Source organism: Furipterus horrens, unplaced genomic scaffold (genome assembly GCF_987537825.1).
Source record: "Furipterus horrens unplaced genomic scaffold, mFurHor1.1.pri manual_scaffold_9, whole genome shotgun sequence".
In the NCBI taxonomy this organism is placed as follows: Eukaryota; Metazoa; Chordata; class Mammalia; order Chiroptera; family Furipteridae; genus Furipterus; species Furipterus horrens.
In genome coordinates, this window is record NW_028327179.1 from 63,871,595 (window position 1) to 63,895,296 (window position 23,702).

Here is a 23,702-nt window from a genome sequence, read left to right on the forward strand (position 1 = left end):
GCCGCAGGAGTTGCCGGTGTTGACTACAACGTCAAACCGCCTTAGGGACTCCGGCTCCGGATTTTCTGTCGGGGTTTACTCCCTTAGCCTTTCCCCAGAAGAGGTATGCCGCAAGGCAGCGGAGGTTTTTTGGAGTCAGAGTTTTCCTTCTCTGATGTGCCCTGACTGGAAGATCGAACCAGCGACACCTAGCTCGCAGGCCGACGCTCAATCCACTGAGCTAAACCAGCCAGGGCTGTTTTTTACATGTACAGAATGGAATACTATGCAGCAGAAAGAATGAAGGAACTCCTACCATTTGCAACAACATGTATGGAACTGGAGAGTATTTTGCTTAGTGAAATAAACCAGGTAGAGAAAGACAAATACCATATGATATCACCTAATACAGGAAATGAATGAACAACATAAACAAATGAGCAAAATAGAACCAGAGAAATATAAATAAGGAACAGACTGACAGTGACAAGGGGTGAGGAGGAGGAGGAAAAGCAGGGGTTGGAGTGGGTAGAAGGGAATGGGTCTATTTAACAAACTGGTATAAATTACCCACAGACCTGGACAACTGGGTGGCAGTTTACTGTGGGAAAAAGAGTGGGTGGAGTTGGGGGAGCAATGGGGGAAAACGTGGTACAACTGTAATAGAAAAACAATAAATAAATAAAATAAAAGATTTGCTTTATTTAGTTTGGTGCTCCTGTGTTGGGTGCATAAATGTTACTAGTGTTTTATTCACTTGTTGGGTTATTCCCTTTGTCATTAAGTAGTTATTTTCTTTGCCTCTTACATAGCATTTGTTTTAAAGTAACAAGTATTGTTACTCCAGCTTAATTTTCATTCCATTTACATAAAATACACTATTCCCTCACTTATTATGTTCTAGACTCCCCCCGCAATAAGTGAAAATCCTCAAAGTAGGAATTTTACATTTATTTTAGTATCTATGTATATTTTAAGGCTTTATAAACCCTTCCCCCACACTTATAAACCATTTGCAGTTCCTTATTACCCTTTACCACTCCCTTATTAACATTTTCCACACTTTTATAAACACTACTTATGTTCTTAAACATATTCTACACTCATTACATAGGTTTGACAACATACATATACAGTACTGCAAAATCCCACGATACAGTGAAAAATCCACGATAAATAATTAAGTATAATATTTTTAAAACTCCAGTGATACAGTGAGGCTGCGATAAGTGAACCGTGATATAGAGAGGGACTACTGTATATTTTCCACCCCTTTACGTTTTTTTCCTTTTTTAATCACTTAAAATTTTAAATTATGTTTTAGTGTTTATAATATTACACTTGTCCCAAAATTTCCCTCTTTGTTTCCCTCCAACCAGTCCCATAACTTCTTGAGGAAATCCCCACACCATTGCCCATGCCCATGGGTCATGCATCCATGTTCTTTGGCAACTCTATTCCCTATGCTGTACTTTACATACCATGACTGCTCCATAACTATGAATTTGTATTTCCTAATTCCTTTACCTTTTTCATCCATCATCCCACTTCCCTATATGTCAACCATGAAAACGTTCTGTGTATTTATGATTCTGTGTCTTTTCGGCTTGTTTATTTTGATTTTTAGATTCCATTATTGATAGATATGTATTTATTGCCATTTTATTGTTCACATTTTTCTTCTTCCTCTTCTTCTTCCTCTTCCTCCTCCTCTCCTTCCTCTTCGTCTTCTCCTTCTGTTCCTCCTCCTCCTCCTTCTTTCTGCTTTCTTCTTCTTTCTTATTCACCCTTCAACATTTCATATAATACTGATATGTGTGATGATGAACTCCTTTAGCTTTTTCTTGTCTGTGAAACTCTTTATCTGTCTGTCCTTTGATTCTAAGTGATATCGTTGCTGGGTACAGTAATATTGGTTGTGGGTCCTTGTTTTTCATCACTTTGAATACTTCTTGCCAATCTCTTCTAGCCTGAAAAGTTTCTTTTGATAAAACAGCTGACAGCCATATGGGGGCTTCTTTGTAGGTAACTAACTTCTTTACTCATGCTGCTTTTAAGATTCTGTCTTTGTCTTTGAACTTTGGCATTTTAATTATGATGTGTCTTGAAATGGGCCTTTTTGGGTCTCTCTGTGCTTCCTAAACTTGTATGTCTATTTCCTCACCAACTTAGGGAAGGTTTCTGTCATTATGTTTCCATGGGTTTCCAATTCCTTGCCATTTTTCTTCTTTTTCCAGCACTCCTATGGTGCGAATGTTAGTATACTTGATGTTGTTCCAGAGGCTCCTTGCACTATCCTCATTTTTTTTTAATCTTTTTTTTCTCTCTCTCTCTCTTTTTTATTTTTTGCTGTTCTGGTTGGTTGTTATTTGCTTTTGTTCCAAATCATTGATTTGACTCTCAGCTTCATCCTCTCTACTGTTGATTCTCTGTAAATTTTTATTTATTTTAATTAGTATATCATTAGTTTCTGGCTGGATTTTTTTTATGCTGTTGGGGTTCTAACTAACTTCTTTGAACATCTTATTACCAGTGTTTTGAACTCTGCATCTGATAGATTTCTTATCTTCATTTTACTTAGTTCTTTTTCAGGAGTTTTTTGTTTTGTTTTGTTTTTGTTTTTGGTTCTTTCATTTGGCCCCTGTTTCTTTGTCTCCTCATTTTGGCGACCTCCCTGTGTTTGTTTTTATGTATTAGATAGGACAGATATAATCAACTCTTCACAAATAAGTAAAGGGCTTCTTAGCTTTAGCAATGTTGTTAGCCACTAAGAATGATGGTCTCAGTGCAGACACATTTGATGAAGTGGTTGTCTTCAACAATTGCTTCTGTTCTTCATGTTCATATATTTTTTTCTTGTGAAAAACTCCAAAGCCTTGTCTTTTAATGCAGGGTGCTTGGTCTCCATGTGGTGAAACAGTTTTGAATGTTTCATGGCTTTGTTGGATATATGGTCACCACATATTATACAAATTAGGCTTGTAGAATGTGACTCACCTGTTGCAATGAACTTGTACTTAAATAGGGCTCTTGGTATATTCTTTTAAATGAAGCTCTCTTTTTGTTGGCATGCTTAGATTCTTCTGCTATCTTAGCATTGGGTCTTTCTACCTTTTCAAAGACATACTCCAGTAATATTTGTTTTTTACTCATTTTGTCTAAGTTTAGCATGTGGGCTTACCTAAACTGTGACTGAGGTAAGTGTGCAGTGCAGAAAAGAGGTGTGGACAGACGTGGTAAATAAAATAATGGGTGGACTACATGCAGACTAAAATATGTGTCAGATTCTGACTTAAAGCTTTCCACCAGATACAGCTTAATTGTCACTTGCCACTCACTGATAAGGTTTTAATATGAGTCTGCAAGCAATTTATTTATTATGGTCTTTGTGCAGTCAAACTTCTCTACTAATCATAATCTGTATCTGCAGCTGCACCTCAGTGCTAGAATCACTGCCTCAGCTCCACCTCAGATCTCCAAGCATTAGATTCTCATAAGGAGTGCACAACCTAGATCCCTCACATGTGCAGTGCACAGTAGTGTTCATGCTCCTATGAGAATCCACTGCCACCACTGATCTGACAGAAGGCAGTGCTCAGACAGACATGTGAGTGATGAGGAGCAACTATAAATATGGATGAAGCTTTGCTCAGTTACCTGCCACTCACCTCCTTCTGTGCAGCGTGTTTCCTTACAAACCATGGCCTGGGGGTTGGGAACCCCTGCTGTAGAGTTCAGCATCACAGCCTCCCCTCTTACACAAGCCAGGTATTCAAGGTACATCCACTGCGTGATCTGTATATATTCTCCTGTTGTAGTTGATCCTTGATTGCTGTTGGCATGTTCAAAAACAGCCACCACCTGTGTTCTGTCCCTGGTCATACAGTATTAGCTCCAAAGCCATCTTCAGATGGCTGCTACTTGTGCTTGGCTTGGAGATGTCCATGAGAGGTCATGATATGAGCCAAGGCCAGCTGCTGCTTGTACCAGGCCTGCAGGAACTTATTAAGAAGAATGGTGCTTGCTGAAGCCAGATGCTGATTTTTTGAGAGAATTTAAGAAAATATGAAGCATGGACCAAGATAAGCCATTTATACGAAAACACCACTTGAAATAGCTTGGGTGGATCTGAAAGTTGGGTGGGGCAGGGCCACAGGTGGGGCGAACATTAATAGCCTTGCTGGGTAAAGTAGCCTTGATCATAGGTCCTTGCTTCTTTATCACCTTGAATATTTCATGCCAATCCTTCTGGCCTGATATGTTTATGTTGAGAAATCAGATGACAGTCAAATTGGATCTCCCTTGTAGATAACTAACTTCTTTTCTCTTGCAGCTATAAAGATTCTTGCTTTGTCTTTAAGTTTTGCCATTTTATGATGTGTCTTAATGGAGGCCTTTATTGCTCCATCTTGTTTGGGACTCTGAACTACCTGGACTTGTGTGTCTTTTTTCTTCACCAGATCAAGGAAGTTCTCAGTTATTTTTTCAGTTAGGTTCTCAATCCCTTGCTCATTCTCTTCTTCTGGTATGCTCATCATGTGGATGTTTTTATGCTTTGTGTTGTCCCAAAGGTTTCTTAAGCTCTCATTTTGAAAAATTTTTTCTTTTTGATGCCCTCTACTTGTATGTTTTTGTTTATCTTGTCTTCCAAATCACTGACTCAATCCTGTGCTTCATCTAATCTGCTTATTCTGTCCAGTATGTTATTTATTTCAGATATTGTATTCTTTATTCCTGACTGGTCAATTTTTATGGTTTCTGTGTGTTTTCTTCTGCTGTTAAATATTTTTATACTTATTACTCTAAACTCTGTATCTGATAAATTGCTTGCCTCCATGTTATTTTGTTTTTGTTCTAGAGAATTCTGTTGTATTTCATTTGGGGCATGTTTCTTTGTCTTCCCATTTTGGCTGCCTCTTCGTATTTGTTTCTATGTATTAGATCTGTAAAGACTCTGGCTAAGTCCATGTCAGATGCTGACTGTGACTGTCCTGGGCAACCTGTTTGGAGCTATCAGTGATCCACAGCTTGTGGCTTCCTCTGCTTGGGTTGACTATGTGCAGAAAAAACAGGCTGCACGCCAACATCAGCTTTTACCAGAACTGGGCCTGGGGAAGGGTCACCTAAAGAAAGTCTCAGAGCTCCCAGAGATCTGCTTTCATCTGCAGGCTTTCTGTTAAACTTAAACACTGACATTCCCTCCAGCTGTACTCCTCTGCAGCCTGATTAAGCTCCATAGGGTGGGATGAGAGGGAATTCTGCAATTGGAGCTGTTGCTTCCTCTGAGGCTGTTGCCATTTGGAGAGAAGTACTCTGTCCAAGAAAAATGGCCTCTGCAGTATGGAGGATGACTCAGCACAGGATTCCTGATGGCTAATCCTTCAGCTCTCTCCCCAGAGCCACAAACTCCAGACTGCTCATGTGGATCTAGACCACTCTGTCCTCCCTTTGCCAGAGCCCAGGGTAAGTGGCTGCAAACAAAATTATGTATTTAACCCTTTAATAGGCTCTCTGTGTCTCTAGCTATCTCTCCCTGGTGGATAGAAACCCTGCTGCTTTTCACAGCCAGATGTTATGTGGGTACCTTTCCAGGTTCTGGTTCCCTAGACTGTGAAGCCCAGCTTGAGACTTGGACACCACACTTCTTAGTGGCAACCCTCCCTGGCCATTGAAATAGCCCTCCAGAATATCAGCTGCCATGGGAGTCCAGTCACCTCTTGTGCCTCCAACACTCCCTGCCAGTCTTGTGATGGTGTGGTGTCTTTCATATATCCTTGGTTATGAGAGTTCTCTCCAGTTGGTTATTCAGGATGATTTTTCTATAATTTAGTTCTAATTTCAGTTTAGTCGCATTAGGAGGTTAGTGTAGCTTCCACATACTTTTCTGCCATCTTGGACTCCCTTCACCAAGAAGGCAGTGTTTCTATGTGAATCCAATGTGCAGTGCTTAAGGATGTGAACATCTTCTGTATTAAAATTATTTTTTCAGATATTTTTAAATTGCAAAGTTAAAATATTTATAATACAGCATTTTAACTCACTTCTGGAGGCACAATCCAAGTAGGATGGTATCATTTTATTGTTGACACTATTACAGATGTTCCTCATTTTCCTCCATTTTGTCCACCTCTGCTCAGTCCCTGTCCCCACTCCCCTAACCTTTACCACCCTATTGTCTGTGCCAATTAGCAATGCATATATGTTTTCTGATTAATCTCTTCAGCTTCTTTTATCCAGTTTCTCCCACTGTCTTCCAGTCTGTGAAGTGTATTCATGCCTTAGGTTCTATTTTGTTTATCAGTTTATTTTGTTCATTAGATTCTAGTCAAAAGTGAAGTAATAAGGTATTTGTCTTTTGGTGACTGGCTTATGTCACTTAGAATAATAGTCTCTAGTTCCATTAATGTTATCACAAACGGTAGGACTTTTTGCTTTCTTTCTGTTGTATAATATTCCATTGTATAAATGTACCACAGTTTTTTATTCCAGTCATCTACTGATTGGCAGTAAGGTGGTTTCCAACATTTGGTTATTAAAAATAGCACTGCTATGAACATAGGGATGCATAATTTCTTTTGAAGTGGTGTTTCAGGGTTCTTAGGGTATATTCCTAGCAGTGGAATCATTGGGTCATAAGGCAGTTCCATTTTTAATTTGGGGGGGAAATTTCATACTGTTTTCCACAGTGGCTGCATGTGTCTACATTCCCACCAACAGTTCACTAGGGTTCCCTTTTCTCCACATCCTCACCAGTGCTTGTTGCTTGTTGATCTATCGATGGTAACCATTTTTGCAGGTGAAGTGTTATCTCATTGTGGTTTTAATTTGCATCTCTTGGATGGCTAGTGATCTTGAACATTTTTTCACGTGCCTATTGGCCTTCTGTATGTCTTCTTTGGAGAAGTATATTTTCAAGACCTTTGTCCTTTTTTTTTGTTTGTTTCTTTTTTTTTTAATTATTGTTTTTCAATTACAGTTGTCCAATTTTTCCCCCATTACTCCTCCCACCCAGCTCACCCCTTCTCCCACAGTCATATGTGCACCCCCGTTGTCCATGTCGATGAGTCATTTATATATATTTTTTACTAAACCCTTCCCTTACTTATCCCCATTCTCTTCCTCGCCCCTCCCCTCTGATAACCGTTATTCTGTTCCTTGTTCAATGCAGTTAATTTGTTTGTGTTGTTCCTTAGTCTGCTGTATTAGGTGATATCATATGGTATTTTTCTTTCATTGCCTGGCATATTTCACTAAGCATAATTCTCTCTAGTTCCATCCATGTTGTCGCAAATGGCAGGAGTTCCTTCTGTCTTTCTGCTACATAGTACTCCATTGTGTAAATGTACCACAGTTTTTTAATCCACTCATCTACAGATGGGTACTTAGGCTGTTTCCAGCACTTAGCTATTGTAAACATCACTGCTAAGAACATAGCGGTGCATAAATTCTTCAAATTGAAGTTTCAGGATTTTTTGGGTATAATCCTAGCAGTGGAATCGCTGGTTCAAAAGACTGTTCCATTTTTAGCCTTTTGAGGTAATTCCATACTGTTTTCCATAGTGGCTACACCAGTCTGCATTCCCACCAACAGTGCAGTAGGGTCCCCATTTCTCCACATCCTCGCCACCACCTGTTGTTTATTGATTTCTTGATGGCCATTCTGACAGGTGTAAACTGGTATCTCATTGTGGTTTTCATTTGCATCTCTGATGATTAGTGATGTTGAACATTCTTTCATGTGTCTATGGACCTTCTGTGTATCCTCTTAGAGAAGTGTTTGTTCAGGTCCCTTGCCCATTTTTTAATTGGGCTGTCTGTCTTATTGGTGTTGAGATGTGTAACTTCTTTATATATTTTGGAGATCAATCCCTTGTCTGAGATATCATTGGCAAATATATTTTCCTATACAGCTGGTTCCCTTTTCATCTTGCTGATGTTTTCTTTTGCTGAGCAGAAACTCTTTAGTTTAATGTAGTCCCATTTGTTTATTTTTTGCTTTATTTCCCTTGCCTTAGGAGATGTATTGGTGAAAATATTGCTACATGGGAGATCTGAAAATTTTCTGCCTATGTTTTTCTCTAGGACTTTTATGGTGTCATGGCTTACATTTAAGTCTTTGATCCATCTTGAGTTTATTCTCATGTGTGGTGTAAGTTGGTGGTCTAGTTTCATATTTTTGCACATCCTTGTCCATTTGTCCCAGCACCATTTGTTGAAGAGGCTCTTCTCACTCCATTTTATGATCATTCCCCCTTTTTCAAATATTAGTTGATCCTATAGTCCTGGGTTCATTCCTGGGCGCTATATTCTGTTCCATTGATCTATATGTCTGTCCTTATGCCAGTACCAGACTGTTTTGATCACAGTGGCTTTGTAGTATAGTTTGATGTTTGGTATTGTGATTCCTCCAGCTGTGTTGTTCTGTCTCAAGATTGCTTTGGTTATTCAGGTCTTTTAGGTTCCATATAAATTTTTGAAATATTTGTTCTAGGTCTGTGAAATATGTCATTGGATTTTAATAGGGATTGTGTTGAATCTGTAAATTGCTTTGGGTAGTATGGACATTTTAATGATGTTGATTCTCCATATCCATGATAATGATATTTGTTCCATTGATTTGTATCTTCCTTAATGTCTTCCTTCAGTGTTATGTAATTTTCAGAGTACAGGTCTTTTATTTCTTTGGTTAAGTTTATTCCTAGATACTTTATTATACTTATTGTTATAGTAAATGGGATTTTATTTTTAGTTTCAATCTCTGATATTTTATTGTTGGTGTACAGAAAAGCCTTAGATTTCTGTATATTTACTTTGTACTCTGCTATTTTGCCAGATTTGCTTATTATGTTGAGTAGTGTTTTAGTGGAGTCTATAGGGTTTTCTATGTATACTATCATGTCACCTGCAAATAATGACAGTTTTACTTCCTCTTTCCCAATTTGTATGCCTTTTATTTATTTATTTTGTCTGATTGCTGTGGCTGCAACTTCCAACACTATGTTGAATAGGAGTGGAGATAGTGGACATCCTTGTCTTGCTCCTGATCTCAGGGGGAATGCTTTCAGTTTTTGTCCATTGAGTATGATGTCGCCTTCAGGTTTCTCATATACAGACGCAATTATGTTGAGGTATGCTCCCTCTATTCCCATTTTGCTGAGTGTTTTCATCATAAATGGGTATTATATCTTATCAAATGCTTTCTCTGCATCTATTGATATGATCATGTAATTTTTGTCTTTCATTTTGTTTAGGTGGTGTGTTATATTTATTGATTTGCAAATATTAAACCATCCTTGCATACCTGGGATGAATCCCAGTTGATCGTGGTGTGTGATCTTTTAAATGTGTTGCTGCATCCTGTTTGCCAATATTTTGTTGAGGATTTTAGCATCTATGTTCATCAGTGATATTGGCCTGTAGTTTTCTTTCTTTGTTGTGTCTTGACCTGGTTTTGAAATTAGGGTAATACTGGCTTCATAGAAAGAGATTGGAATGTTCCCCTTTTCTTAGATTTTTTGGAATAGTTTGAGAAGGGTAGGAGTTAGTTCTTCTTGAAATGTTTTGTAAAATTTGCTCGGGAATCCATCCGGTCCAGGGCTTTTGTGTTCCAGGAGATTTTTGATTACTGTTTCAATTCACTCTTTGTTATTGGCCTGTTCAGGCTTTCTGCTTCTTCTTGATTTAGTTTTGGAAGATTATATGTTTCTAGAAACTTGTCCATTTCATATAGGTTGTCAAATTTCTTGCCATACAGTTGTTTGTAGTAATTTCTTACAATCCTTTGTATTTCTGTGCTATCAGTCATGATTTCTCCTCTTTCATTTTTGATTTTGTTTATTGGGTTCTCTCTCTTTTTATCTTGATGAGCCTAGCTAAAGGCTTGTTGATTTTGTTTACATTTTCAAAGAACCTGGTCCTACTTTTGTTTATCTTTTGAATTGTTTGTTTAGTCTCTCTGTCATTTAATTCTGCTGTGATCTTGATGATTTCATTCCTTCTACTCGCCCTGGGCTTTGTTTGTTGTTGTTGTTCTAGTTCTTGTTACTGTAGGGTTAGATTTTTTGTTGGATATTCTTCTATCTTTTTCAGGTAGGCCTGTATTGCTATGAACTTCCCTCTCATGACTGCTTTTGCTGTGTCCCATAGGTTTTGGGCTATTGTATGTTCATTATCATTTGTTTTCAGAAGCTTCTTCATTTCCCCCTTGATGTCAGTGTTAACCCATTCATTATTTAATATCATGTGATTCATTCTCCATGAGTTTGGATGTCTTTGATTTTTTTTATTGAGGTTGATTTCTAGTTTAAAAACATTGTGGTCTGAAAGGATGCTTGATATAATTTCAATTTTTTTGAATTTTTGAGCATTTTTTGTGTCCTATCATGTTGTCTTTGAAAATGTCCCATGTGCATTTGAAAAAAAATGTATATTTTGCTTCTTTAGGGTGAAAAGTTCATATATATCAGTTAAGTCCATTTCATTTACTGTGTTCAATGCCTCAATATGCTTAGTGTTGCTTTGCTTTGAAGATCTGTCTTTTGTTGATAATGGAGTGTTAAAGTTCCCTACTATGAATGTGTTGCTGTTGATATTTTTCTTGTAGTCTTCTAGTATTTTCCATATATATTTGGGTGCTTCTATATTGGCTGCATATATATTTACTAGGGTTACATCTTCTTGATGGATTGTTCCCTTAAGTATTATAAAATGTCCTTCTTTGTTTCTTTTAATGACTCTTGCTGTGAAATCTGTTTTGCTTGATATAAGTATTGCTACCCCAGCTTTGTTTTATGTCCGTTTGCTTGGAATACTTTTTTCCATCCCTTCACTTTTAGTCTGTGTAAATCTATTTTTTTGAGGTGTGTTTCTTGTAGACAGCATATATGTGGGTCATGTTTTCATATCCATTTTGCTACCCGATATTTTAATTGGAGCATTAAATTTATTTACACTTCAGGTTATTATTCACAGATATTTATTTATTTTCCTTTGTACCTGTGTTCCTCTCACTCTCTTTTTCTTTTCTTTTTTTTTTTTCTTTTTCTTAAAACATTTCCTTTAGCATGGTTTGGTGGAGATATATACTTTTAGTTTTCCTTTGTCTGGGAAACTCCTTATTTCACCTTGTATTTTGAATGAGAGCCTTGTTGGGTAGAGTAGTCTTGGTTGTAGGCCTTTGTTTTTCATTGCTTGAATATTTTTGACCATTCCCTTTTGGCTTGTAGTGTTTCTGTTGAGAAATTGGTTGATAGCCTTATCAGAGCTCCCTTGTATGTTATTTACTGTTTTTCTCCTGCTGATTTTAGGATTCTCATTTTGTCTTTGAATGGTGCCATTTTAATTATAATGTACCTTGGAGTGGGCCTTTTGGGGTTCATTTTCATTGGAACCCTTTGTGCTTCCTGGACTTGCATGACTTTTTCTCTCTTCTGATTAGGGTAATTTTCTGTCATTACTTTTCCTATCAGGTTTTCTACCCCTTGCTCCTCCTCTTCTCCTTCTTGTATTCCTATGATTCTAATGTTGTTTATTCTCATGTTGTCCTGCAGTTCTCTTAAACCCTCTTCATTCTCTTTCAATCTTTTTTCATTTTGTTGTATTGTGTGGGAATTTTTGTCAATGTTGTCCTCTACTTCACTGATTTAATCCTCTGCTTTGTTTAGCGTGCTTTTGATTGATTCTACTGTGTTCTTCAGTTCAGAAATTGTATTCTTCATTTCTTCCTGGTTCTTATTGATAGTATCTATGTCCTTTTTTATGCTGGTGTAGTTCTCTGTAAGTTCCTTGTAGCTTCCCTGAAATTCTTTATAGTTTCCTTGAAGTTCTTTGTAATTTCCCTGGAGTTTGTTGTAGTTTTCTTTGAGATTGTCAAGTAAATAGAGCTTCTTTATCACCATTTTTTTGAATTCCATCTCTGATAGTTGGCTTATGTCCACTCCATCTATCCCTCTTTCTGGGGATTCCTCTTTTTTTCTTCATTGGGAGGTTGTTTCTGTGTCGTCCTATGTTGGATTCTTATTTTTTGTTTTTGTTTGTTAGATTTATCTGCTTTGGTTTCCCACCTTTGTGGTATGAGATTCTTTATAGGAGACCTGGGGGATTCAATGGTGCAGTCTCTTTGATCTCCTGAGCCTGACGCTCTTGGGATGCCCTTTATGCCATTTGTTTATGCTGTCTGGTTGTATTTCAGTTATTCTTTGGTGGATCCTTCCCTCTGGCTAGTTGACTGAGGGTCAGTCTCTCCACCTTGTCTTGAATTATTTTGTGGAGATGCTGTTGAAACATAAACACACAACCCAGGCAAGAAACCCACACCCTCAAAAATATTCCCCACCTACAATCTCACTATTGACAACATATGAGCTGGTATTAATATAAATTTAGAGAGTTTAAGACTATACTATAGGAAAACCAGATAAGAGTTGTCTTAAATAAAAGGAAGATGATTTTTGAGAGGGAAGATGATAGAATAATAATAATAGCAAGTAGGGTCAAGGCTATGTGAGACAGTAAGTAATGTTTATATTGTGTGTTAAAAAAGAGAGGGAAGAAAGCAGAATGAAGTGAAAAAGTCGAAGTGTATAGTATTAGGTTTAAATAGCAGTTATATGCTATATGTTTAGTGTGAAAGGGAGGCTAAACAGGACACACACAAACAAACAAAAATTTAACAAGAAAGATAGGAGGGAGATAAAGTAGGAAACAGATTAAAGAAAGTTTTCTTTTTTAAAGGAAGGAAAAAATAAAATAAAATAAAATAAAAAGGAAGAGGAAAAAAGGGAAGAAAATAAAAGAGAAGAGAAAGGGGAAGAAAAAAAAGAAGAAAAAATAGAGTTTTTACTCAGTTCAACCTTTTTGTGCAGTATTCTTTTTCTGGATCCACACGTGGTCAAAATTCCATGAGTTTCAAACATTTTCTTGCTGGCTGGCTGTGAGATCTGGCTGGTTTCTGTGGCTGTTTTTCTCTCACTTGTGGGCCTGCTGCAACTTTCTGTTGTGAGCCACACTGAGTTGGGTCTCTCTCCACTTGTCCTGTGGCACCCTCCAGCAATCCTCAGGCTTCTCCAGCTGTGTTGTTCTGCTGGCAAGGCAGTGTGCATGTCCCTAGTCCCCACCCAGCTTTAGGTCTTGTATTCACTCCTCCCAAGAAGTCTCTGTGCTCCAAGCAGCAGCACCTGGCTGCTTCAGTCCCTGGCTGACATTGTCTCACTGTTCACCTGTGCACACCGCTTGCCTGCCTGGGGTCCTCACTGAGTCTGCGTTTCCTCTGCAGCTTTCCTGTATTGGCCCTTCTCCCCAACTTAGTTCCACTCCTTTTTGTTTAGTGGTGCCGTGATGCACACGCCCGGGGTGCAGGGTTGCCAATCCAGATTTGCCAGCCCAGGGGGTCCCCACCTTGACTCAGTTCATACAGCTTCCCACAGTCTGGGCTGCTCGCTGTCCTCCCACACCTTGGGCTGTTTCAAGGAAACCTTCCTTTGTCTCCCTCCCAGACTCTGCTGGTCCCAGCACCTATGGCAAGTGGCAGTTTCCAAGCAGATCTCACCCAATGAGCTGGTCTGCAGCTTCTCCTTTGGGGTGAGGTGCAGCAGTAGCGCTGAGATGGGGGGCCCAGCGACTCCCCTTGGTAGTGCCTGTGAGCATTCTGCCCTTTCCCACTTCACTGCCACATGCCCTTCCCTGCTGCGCTATCTGAAATCTGCACTTACTCACTCATCTCCATGTTTGTACTCCAAGCCTTTCCACAATGGGAGAAAGTAGAAAACACTGCTACCTACTCTGCCGCCATCTTTGGACTCCCCCTTTGTCCATTTTTTAATTAGATTGGTTTTCTTTCTGGTGTTAATTTGTAAATGTTTTTTATATATTAAAAAAATTAAACCCTTATCTGGTATATCATTGATAAATATGTTCTGCCATACAGTGGGTTCCCTTTTCATTTTGTTGTTGGTTTGTTTTGTTGTACAGATGTTTTAGTTTGATGTAGTTACATTTATTTTTTTCTTTGTTTTTCTTGCTATGGGAGGTATATTGACAAAAATATTGCTACACAGATGTCTGAGATTTTATTGCCTGTGTTTTATTCTTGGATTTCTATGGTTTTGTGACTTACATTTAAGTCTTATCCATTTTGAGTTTATTCTTTTCTATGGTATAATTTGGAGGTCTAGTTTAATTTTTTGGCATGTACCAGTCTAATTTTCTCAACAGTTATTGAAGAGACTGGTTTTACTGCGTCGTATGCGCTTGCCTTTTTTGTAAAATATTAATTGACCAAAAAGATGTGGATTGATTATTTCTAGGTTCTCTATTCTGTTCCATTGATACATATATATATATACCTGTTTTCCTGCCAGTATCAGGCTGTTTTTATTACAATGGCTTTGTACTATAGTTTGATTCCTAGTATTGTGATCCCTCAAACTGTTTTACTTTCTCAAGTTTGCTTATGTTAATTAGGGTCTTTTTTCATTCCATATATATTTTTGGAACAATTGTTCTAGATCTGTTAAATATGTCATTGATATTTTAATCAAAATTGCACTGAATCTATATATTCCCTTCGGTAGTATGAACATTTTAATGATGTTAATTCTTTCAATCCATGAACATGGTATATGATTCCACTTGTATGTATCTTCCTTTATTTTTTTTCTTCAATGTCCTATTGTTTTCTGGGTACAGATCTTTTACCACTCATGTTGTTTATTCTTAGATACCTTATTGTATTTTATTTTTTGGTTGTTGCAATATTAAATGGGGCTGTTTTCTTAGTAATAATATTATACTATAATAGTTTATTATTCGTTTATAAAATGCCACTGATTTCTCGATTGTGTCCTGCTACATTTATTGATCTAGTAGCTATTCAGTGTTGGTTTTAGTATTTTCTATATACATTATCATGACAACTGTGAATAATGACAGTTTTACATTCTCTTTATTAATTTGGATACCTTTTATTTCTTTTTATTTTCTGATTGCTGTGCTAGAAGTTCCAGTACTGTGGTGAATAAGAGTGATGAAAGTGGACACCTGGGTTTTTTTTTCTGCTTTTAAGAAAATACTTTTAGTTTTTGCCCATTGAGTATAATGTTGGCTGAAAATTTTTCATATATGGGCTTTATGATGTTGAGTTATGATTTCTCTATTCCCACTTTGTTGAGACTTTTTATTATAAATGGTGGCTGGATTTTATTGGATGCTTTTTCTGCATCTATTAATATGATCGTGCAATTTTTAACATACATTTTGTTTATGCACTATATTAAGTTTATTAATCTGCCAATACTGTATCATTCAGCCTTGCATCTCCAAAATAACTTCCACTTGATAATGGTGTATGATCTTTTTGATGTATGTCTTGATCCAGTTTTCTAATATTTAAAAAATGATTTTAGCATCTATGGTCATCAGGGATATTGGCCTATAATTTTATTTGTTTGTAGTATATTTATGTGGTTTTGGAATTAGAATAATGCTAGCCTTGTAAAAACAGATTGGAAGGATTTTTCCCCTTGTATTTTTGGGAATGGTTTGAGGTTGGTAAGGACTAGTTCTTATTTCAAAGTTTGGTAAAATTCACATTTTAAGTCATCTGGTCCAGGACATTTCCTGTGTTTGCTAAGAGTTTTTTTGCTTATTACTTCAATTTCTTTAGTTGTTATTGGTTTATTCAGGTTGCTGATTCTTTCTGATTCAGTTTGGGAGATTGTATATTTCTCCATATTTTTCAATTTCTCCCAGTTTATTCAATTTGTTGGCATATAGTTGTTCATGTATTTTCTTACAATCCTTTGTATTTATGCGATGTCAGTTATTACTTCACCTCTTTCATTTCTCATTTTATTTATTTTGGTCCTCCTTCATTATTACTTGATGAGTCTGGCTAAAGGTTCATCAATCATGTCGATGTTTTCAAAGAATCAGCTCTTAGTTTCATTCATTTTTGTAATGACTTTTTAACCTTTTTGTAAATTATCATTTTTTTCCTTGTATTTGTTATGCACATTGTTTTTTTTGTTTGTTTGTTTGTTTTTTAATAGTTTTTTAGCTGTGAGGTTAGGTTCTTTACTTGAGATTTTTTTTCTTTCTTGAGGAGGCCTGTAATACCATGAACTTTGCTTTCTGGGCTGTTTTCAGTATGTCCTATGTATTTGGATTTGTTGTATGTTAATTTTTATTTGTTTCCAGGTAACTTTTTTTTTCCCTTGATACCATTGGTAACCCATTTATTGTTTAATACCATATTATTTAACCCCCTTATGTTGAATGTTTTGAGTATTTTTATTGTTGTTAATTTCTAGTTTCATGCCATGTGATCTGAGGAGATGTTTGATATGATTTCAGTTTTTTTTTTTTTGTTTATACTTCTTCTGGGTTCTGACATGTGGTCTATATTTGACAATGTTCAGTGTGCATTATAGAAGAATATATTTTTCTGCTTTTTGATGGAATGTTCTTAAATATCTATTAAATCCATCTGATCTAATGTGCCATTTAAGGTTGTTCTTTCCTTGTGGATATACTGTCTGAGATAGCTATCCAGTGATGACAGTAGGGTGTGAAAGTCTCTCACTATGACTTTTCTGCTGTTAAACTCTTTCTTAAAGTCTACCAACAGTGTGTGTGTGTGTGTATATGTGTGTGTGTATTTATATATATATTTATTTACTTATTTATTTATATAATCTCAGAACATTAGAGAAATGTAAGTTAAAATCACAATGAGTTATTACCTCACACATTTTAGAATGGCTATTATTAATCAGTCAACAAACAACAAGTGTTGGTTAGGATGCAGAGAAAAGTGAACCTTGTACACTGTTGGAGGCAATGTGGATTAGTGCAGCCATTGTGGAAAACAGTACAGAGTTTCCTCAAAAAATTATAAATAAAATTGCCTTATGATCCAGTCATTCCACTTCTGTGAAAATATTAGAAATCAGAAATTCTGATTAAAAAGAATATGTGCACCCATACATTTATTGCAATACTATTTACAATAGCCAAAATTTGAAAGCATCCAAGTGCCCCTCTGTAGATGAGTGGGCAAAATAAGCTTTGGTACATTTATATAATGGAAAACTACTCAGCCATAAAAAAATAAGTAAATCTTACCTTTTGCAACTGCATGAATATACCTAGAAGGTATTAGGCTAAGTGAAATAAGCCAATGAGAGAAAGATAAGAGCCATATTATTTCATATGTGGAATCTAATGACTAAAATAAACAAACAAAATAAAAAATACTCATGGAGAACAAACTGACAGCTCTCAGAGGGGAGAGGGTTTCATTGGCTGGATGAAATAGGTGAATGAATTAAACAAACAAAAAAAATTCATAGAAACAGACAACAGCAAGGTTATTACCAGAGGCAAAGTGGGGTGGGGTAGGTAGAAGAATGTAAAGGGGGAATAAATGGTGACAGGTCACTTGACTTTGAGTGGTATTCGAATACACTGTAGAACATACAGATGATGTACTATAGAATTGCACACTTGAAACCTATATAATTTTATTAACTAATGTGACTCTAATAAATTCAATAAAATAAAATTTATATAAAGGGTTAAGACATAGTCTGATAAATTTTTCAAATTAAAAAACAAAAAAAGTCCTATACAGTGAATTGGGGAAACAATGAACTAAACTCAGCTAATAGTTTTATTGAACAAAATGCCAGGAGGTAATGGACTCATAGCATTATCATGTAGTCATCATCATCATCTTCATCACTAATGTTCACTGAGCACCTAGGTAAATTTTAAGCACTTTTATTTATATATTCTACTCTTACAAAGAAGGTATTTTGTTGGCTCTATTTTACACATAAAGACCAGGTGGTACAGGGAGGTTGACTTCACCATTGTCTCACAGATTATCAAAAATGTAGCTAAAATTTAAAACCAAACAACATGAGTTCCCAAGGCTGTACCTTTGCTGTTTATAAAAAAAGACAAATTGCAATGCAAAGACTTTATAATTGATGTGTACCTGTGTTTAGAAAATATGCCTGTCAACCCTGTGCTTCAATAACATCTCAAAGTCTTCTTCCAAATTACTAAGCTTTTAACCACAATGAATTATATAACAAAATTTCATAAGAAATTGACTGTTGATAGGCATCAGTCTATCTAAAACCTTAGAACTAAGAACTTAAGAGAAATAACCTATTCTGACAACCTGTAATACAGAAGTCTAAATAATGGTTTTTAACTTTGTTAAAAAATGCTAAAGCCTAAAGAGTTTTTGTGATATATTTTAGAAGGAAGTCTTGCCTGTCTTTGAGGCCACGTGTTGACTATCATTGTCAACTGAGACCTGCCTGCCTCATAGGAGTGACAACAAAGTCCTGGCTTAAATTCAACACCAAGAAGAATCCCCAGTTTGTGGTGCATTCAAGAAAGAAAGTTTATTCCATTCGAACAGCTCAATTGTGACACAACCCAGCTGTGAAACAACTCAATTGTGATACAGCACATCTGTAAATACGGCATGGCTGTGGAACAGCTCAATTGTGATATACCGTCGTCGTCGGCAGCCATCCGTCTCGAGAGACGATGGTGTAGCTTCTTAAGAGTCTATCTGCACCGCCGAGAATGGCTGTGCAGTCCAACTCGGGAGTGACACGGTATCTGTCTCCTCCCGTGTTGAATCGACATCTTGCGATGACGCTGGAGTGTCCTCTCCAGTGAAGCTGAAGCTACAGAGCCTGGGCAGGGTGATATGGAGGGTCTGCTGTTGCCCATGCAGCAGACCCCCCCTCTCTTCGCAGCTGAAGGGTCCAAGGGAAAGACGGAGTCAATACAGCTTGGTTTCAGGTGCGCCGCAGGAGTTGCCGGTGTTGACTACAACGTCAAACCGCCTTAGGGACTCCGGCTCCGGATTTTCTGTCGGGGTTTACTCCCTTAGCCTTTCCCCTGAAGAGGTATACCGCAAGGCAGCGGAGGTTTTTTGGAGTCAGAGTTTTCCTTCTCTGATGTGCCCTGACTGGAAGATCGAACCAGCGACACTTAGCTCGCAGGCCGACGCTCAATCCACTGAGCCAAACCAGCCAGGGACATACCAAAGCTTTGAAAACAGCATGTTATTAGGAAGCCCTGAAGTGAGGAAACCATGGGATCAGATCCCTCCCCTGAAGGATAGCTTGGCTCTTCTCCTTGCTGATTTGATCTGCTCTGCTCTCTGCTGGTCTGCTCTGCTCTGCACTGGTCTGCTCCACTTTTCTCCAGAGACAACTTTGGTGTTTCAGCTCTAACTGGGAAAAAGCATTCCTTGGTGGAAAGAAATGTGCACTCTCAAAGCAAGATGGGAGCTGACATATAAACAGAAGACCTAAGTCACCCCATCCCTGATTGATTTCTTAATAAGAATGAGGATTCCAAATTCTCACAGTTTGATGCCTACTTAACTGTTTTGACTGGTCAAAATGGAGCTCCTCTGATTGGCCAGTGAGGAAGCTGATGGAGATATGGCTGCACAGCTTTGAGTGGATGAGGAAAGTCTCAGTCTTATTGGTTGAAATAGGATTCTGGGAACTTCTTTATAACGGATGGCTCAGATGGCAGGAACAGACTGTAGGTAGGCAGTTCAGTGTAGGAGGAAGGCAGTTTAGTGCAGGCTTCTTCCTGAACTGCAATTTGTGTAAGAGGCCCCTGTACAGAAATTGCTGCTAGCCTTTTTTTGTTTGTTTGTTTAATTCAATCCCAGTATGAAACCAGGAGCCCTTTTTAGTAATTATATGTTTTCTCAGGGTCCACAGGAGGAAGTAGGTTGCAGTTCCTGAGGGTGTCCTCTCTGTCCCTGGCTATTTCTTCCTAGGTTTTACCTTACTTCTCAGCCCCATTTTATTTTTGTCTTTCAGCTGAAACTAAGATCTGCTTCAAATACTACCATGGAGTGAGTGGAGCACTGCGAGCTACCACCCCAAGTGTGACCATCAAAAACTCAGCAGCTCCTGTAAGTCTCATTCCTTCCTCTATGGTCAAACCTAACTCTGATTCTTTACTTTTCCATTTGTTATATCTGTGTGTGTGTGTGTGTGTAAACATATATGGTGACATATTCATAGATTATGAATAGATAGGAAGACACACATCTCAAGATAATAAAAAGGAATGCAGTGTGAAAGCAACCTTATTAAAATATCACTTTTTGTTAAAGAAATGTCAAGCTTCAGTAGATAGCCAGATTTTTCTAACAAATTCATGCTTAATAGCAGTAAATAATACAACTTTCTTTGGAACATATTTTTATTTTTATTTATTTATTTATTTATTTATTTATTATTACAGTTATCCCATTTTCCCCCCATTGTTCTCCCCTGCCTTGCTCACCTCCCCCCTCTCCCACAGTCAATCCCCATTTAGTTGTCCATGTCCATGGGTCATTTATAACTAGTTCCTTGACTAGACCCTTCTCCTTCTTTCCCCCCTTTTAAATGTATTGGTTTAAAATATTTAATTTTCATCTGTTTTAATTTCTTTTTAGGCTTATAAATTATATGACTAATTTTATATTAATTATAAAATAGTAAGCCTAGAAAAGACTAGAGTCTGATCTTTTCTTCTTTCTGCAAATAAGGAAGCTGTATTAAATGATCTTAGGTAATATACTTAAGGTCACACAATTAGCTAGTTGCTGATCAGGGTTTTAAGTCATGTCTTTTGTTCCCTATTCTGTGGCTTTGATCATTACTATGGTAATAGCCCTTTTCTTAAATTATAGTCTAGTGCTTTTTACCTCAGTTCTAAATACATATAATTAGGCTAGCTGAAATTTACTTACAAATGGCATTTCTATTTTTTTCACATAAATTAAAAATTTCTAAGTGGGAGAGACTGAACAAAAACCAGTGAGACATTTCTCATGCTAGGGTAAGTTTGTTTGTTTTGTTTTTTTCTTTTGAGAAAGGCGGAAAAGTACTTGAAATGAAATATAAATGATTCAGGAAGCACTTTGGCTCTACAAGATACCATTTTGTTGTTTTACAAATCAGTTTTTCTATGTGCTAAAGTTAAGCAAGTTGAGTACTTGGTGATAGTAGTGAGATTAGCAGGCCAGATCTGCCTCCATCCTGAGAAGTAGAGCAGAACAGAACAGAACTGGATGCTGACCTGGGGCAGAGGAGATGAGGCATGGAGTGTCAGGGCTTATTTTGAGGGGACAGGCAGAAGGAGAGGCAGGGAGAATATGACAGACCATATGTCCTTTTGACTGCTGTACCACTTTCTGTACACTAGCCATTTAGGTTGGAACATGATTTCTGTCACTTTACTGGCTGGGAGAGGAATTAAAATGTGGAAATTTGCCACTCATTCTTACAGACCCATTTGTATGGGCCATCCTTAAAAAAGCATACCTGGAAAAGCTGAAGAGGTCCTGATACATGTTGTGAACTATGAGGACATGGGGGTCAGTTAAATCATGGCAGCAAAGCTTGAGCTGGTGCTGAATTAAATCAGAGGTAGGTGGACAAAGTAGTAAGGCATTGAACACAGAGCCAACAGAGAAGGAAGTAGACTAGAAGTGAAGTTGAGCTGATTTAGGAAAAGTCTTTCAGATATAGACTGGCTGGCTTTTGCCCCAGAAGCAAGTCATGTGATGAGGGGCTGCTGATGCCAGGAACATGGGCTTTTATGTCTGAGAAGAAGAATTATCATGTGACTTGCTTCAATCATATTAGGGAGATTGCATTGATTCTGTGTCAGTGTTCACTCCACCCATTTTTGTATCCCATGTATACTTCCATTGCTCATATTTAAAGCTCAGACATGTTGCTATTGTTCTAATTAGCATCTCCATGGTGATTTTTTCACATAAATCAGTAGACACTTCAGTTGACACTTTAATACATTACACTTTTGTTTTTCTTCCTAATCCTCAGGCACGTGAGAGCACAATCACAAAGCCCATGTGAGGCCAGGGGTAAGAGACAAAGTAATAATTATATTTCCTCATTGAAAATGAGCACTCAGAATCATGTGGCAGAAGAAATAATGCATTTTTCTACAAGACAGTATTTTAATGTGCAGTGGGTTTTATAATAGTTAAACTTTTAGTGGCCCTTATTGTTCTATATCATGGTAAACTTTTCAAAGCTTTACTTGCATTATTCTAGTTAATATATAGCAAATTTGTGAGATGGGCAGGAAGTATCATTTTGGTTAAGTGACTATTTGACTATATGGCAGTGGAGCTGAATCAAATTCAGCATATACCTTTTGCAACTCAGTTCAGTTACTAGTATAAACCAGCAAACTTCTGGGTTAAATAAGCCTATGTAGTTTGATCTGGACTTAAGAACACTGTTTCTAAGGGATATGCTATTCAAGTGTCTTCAAATCAGTTTGTCAATAAATTTGAATATCTGTTTTTAAACTGAGGATTGCTGGTGCTGCAGTAAACTCTTATGAAGAGTTGGTTGTCTGTGGACATATTATATCCCGAAAGTCATTGAATTAGTTTGTGACAATATACTAAAACTGTAATTTTTGAAAAAGAGGGACAAAAATGGTGAACAAAATAGAAAAAGAGGCATGGACACATGGAACAGACTGACAGCTGGTAAAGGGGAGAGGGGAGAGAGGGAGGGACTGGATGAAAGAAGTTGAAAAGATTAGCCAAAGGACATATATACATAATTCATAGATATATATAACAGTGTGGTGATGGCCAGAGGAATGGTGGGGACAGGGGCTCGGTGGAGGAAGGCAAAGTTGGGGGAATGGGGACATTTGTAATAGTGTCAAAATGAAAATAAAATAAAATGATATCAAGTTCTCCCTTGGTATAACCAGTAGTTTAATGCCTTGAGTATTACAGGTCATCAATAGGTATTAATTCTTTTTCTTTTTTTTTTTTCTTTTTATTTATTTATTTTTTTTTTTAATTTTATTTTTTGTTTTTCAATTACAGTTGTCCCATTTTTCCCCCATTGCTCCACCCTCCCAGCCCATCCATTCTCCCACAATTATATCCCTCCCTGTTGTCCATGTCCATGAGTCATTCATATACGTTCCTTGACCTGACCCTTCCCTTACTTATACCCCTTCTCTCCCTCCCCCCTTCCCCCTACTGACTACTATTCTAGTCTTTGCCTATTTAGTTCGTTTGTTTGTGTTGCTCTTTAGTTTCCTGTATTGGGTGATATCATATGGTATTTTGCTTTCTTTGCCTGGCTTATTTCACCAAGCATAATTCTCTCTAATTCCATCCATGTTGTCGCAAATGGCAGGAATTCCTTCTTTCTTTCTGCTACATAGTATTCCATTGTGTAAATGTTCCACAGTTTTTTGATCCACTCATCCACAGACGGGCACCTAGGCTGTTTCCAGCACTTAGCTATTGTAAACAGGGCTGCTATGAACATAGGGGTGCATAAGTTCTCTTGAATTAGGGTTTCAGGATTTTTCAGGTATAATCCTAGCAGTGGAATCGCTGGTTCAAATGGCAGTTCCATTTTTAGTTTTTTGAAGTAATTCCATACTGTTTTCCATAGTGGCTGCACCAGTCTGCATTCCCACCAACAGTGCAGTAGGGTTCCTGTTTCTCCACATCCTCGCCAGCATTTGTTGTTTGTTGATTTGTTGATGATGGCCGTTCTGACAGGTGTAAGGTGGTATCTCATTGTGGTTTTTACTTGCATCTTTCTGATGGCCAATGATGTTGAGCATTTTTTCATGTGTCTATGGACCTTCTGTATGTCCTCTTCGGAGAA

General features: G+C 37.5%; 1 protein-coding gene across 1 annotated transcript in view; it reads left to right on the forward strand.

The window, feature by feature from the left end:
- HECW1 (HECT, C2 and WW domain containing E3 ubiquitin protein ligase 1) overlaps positions 1–23,702 on the forward strand; it is a 576,869-nt gene that overhangs the window by 93,116 nt on the left and 460,051 nt on the right. The window contains exon 3 of the mRNA XM_090287382.1: positions 19,848–19,942. Within this exon, the coding sequence (XP_090143508.1) occupies positions 19,848–19,942 (95 nt within the window). The remainder of the gene's footprint in view (positions 1–19,847; positions 19,943–23,702) is intronic.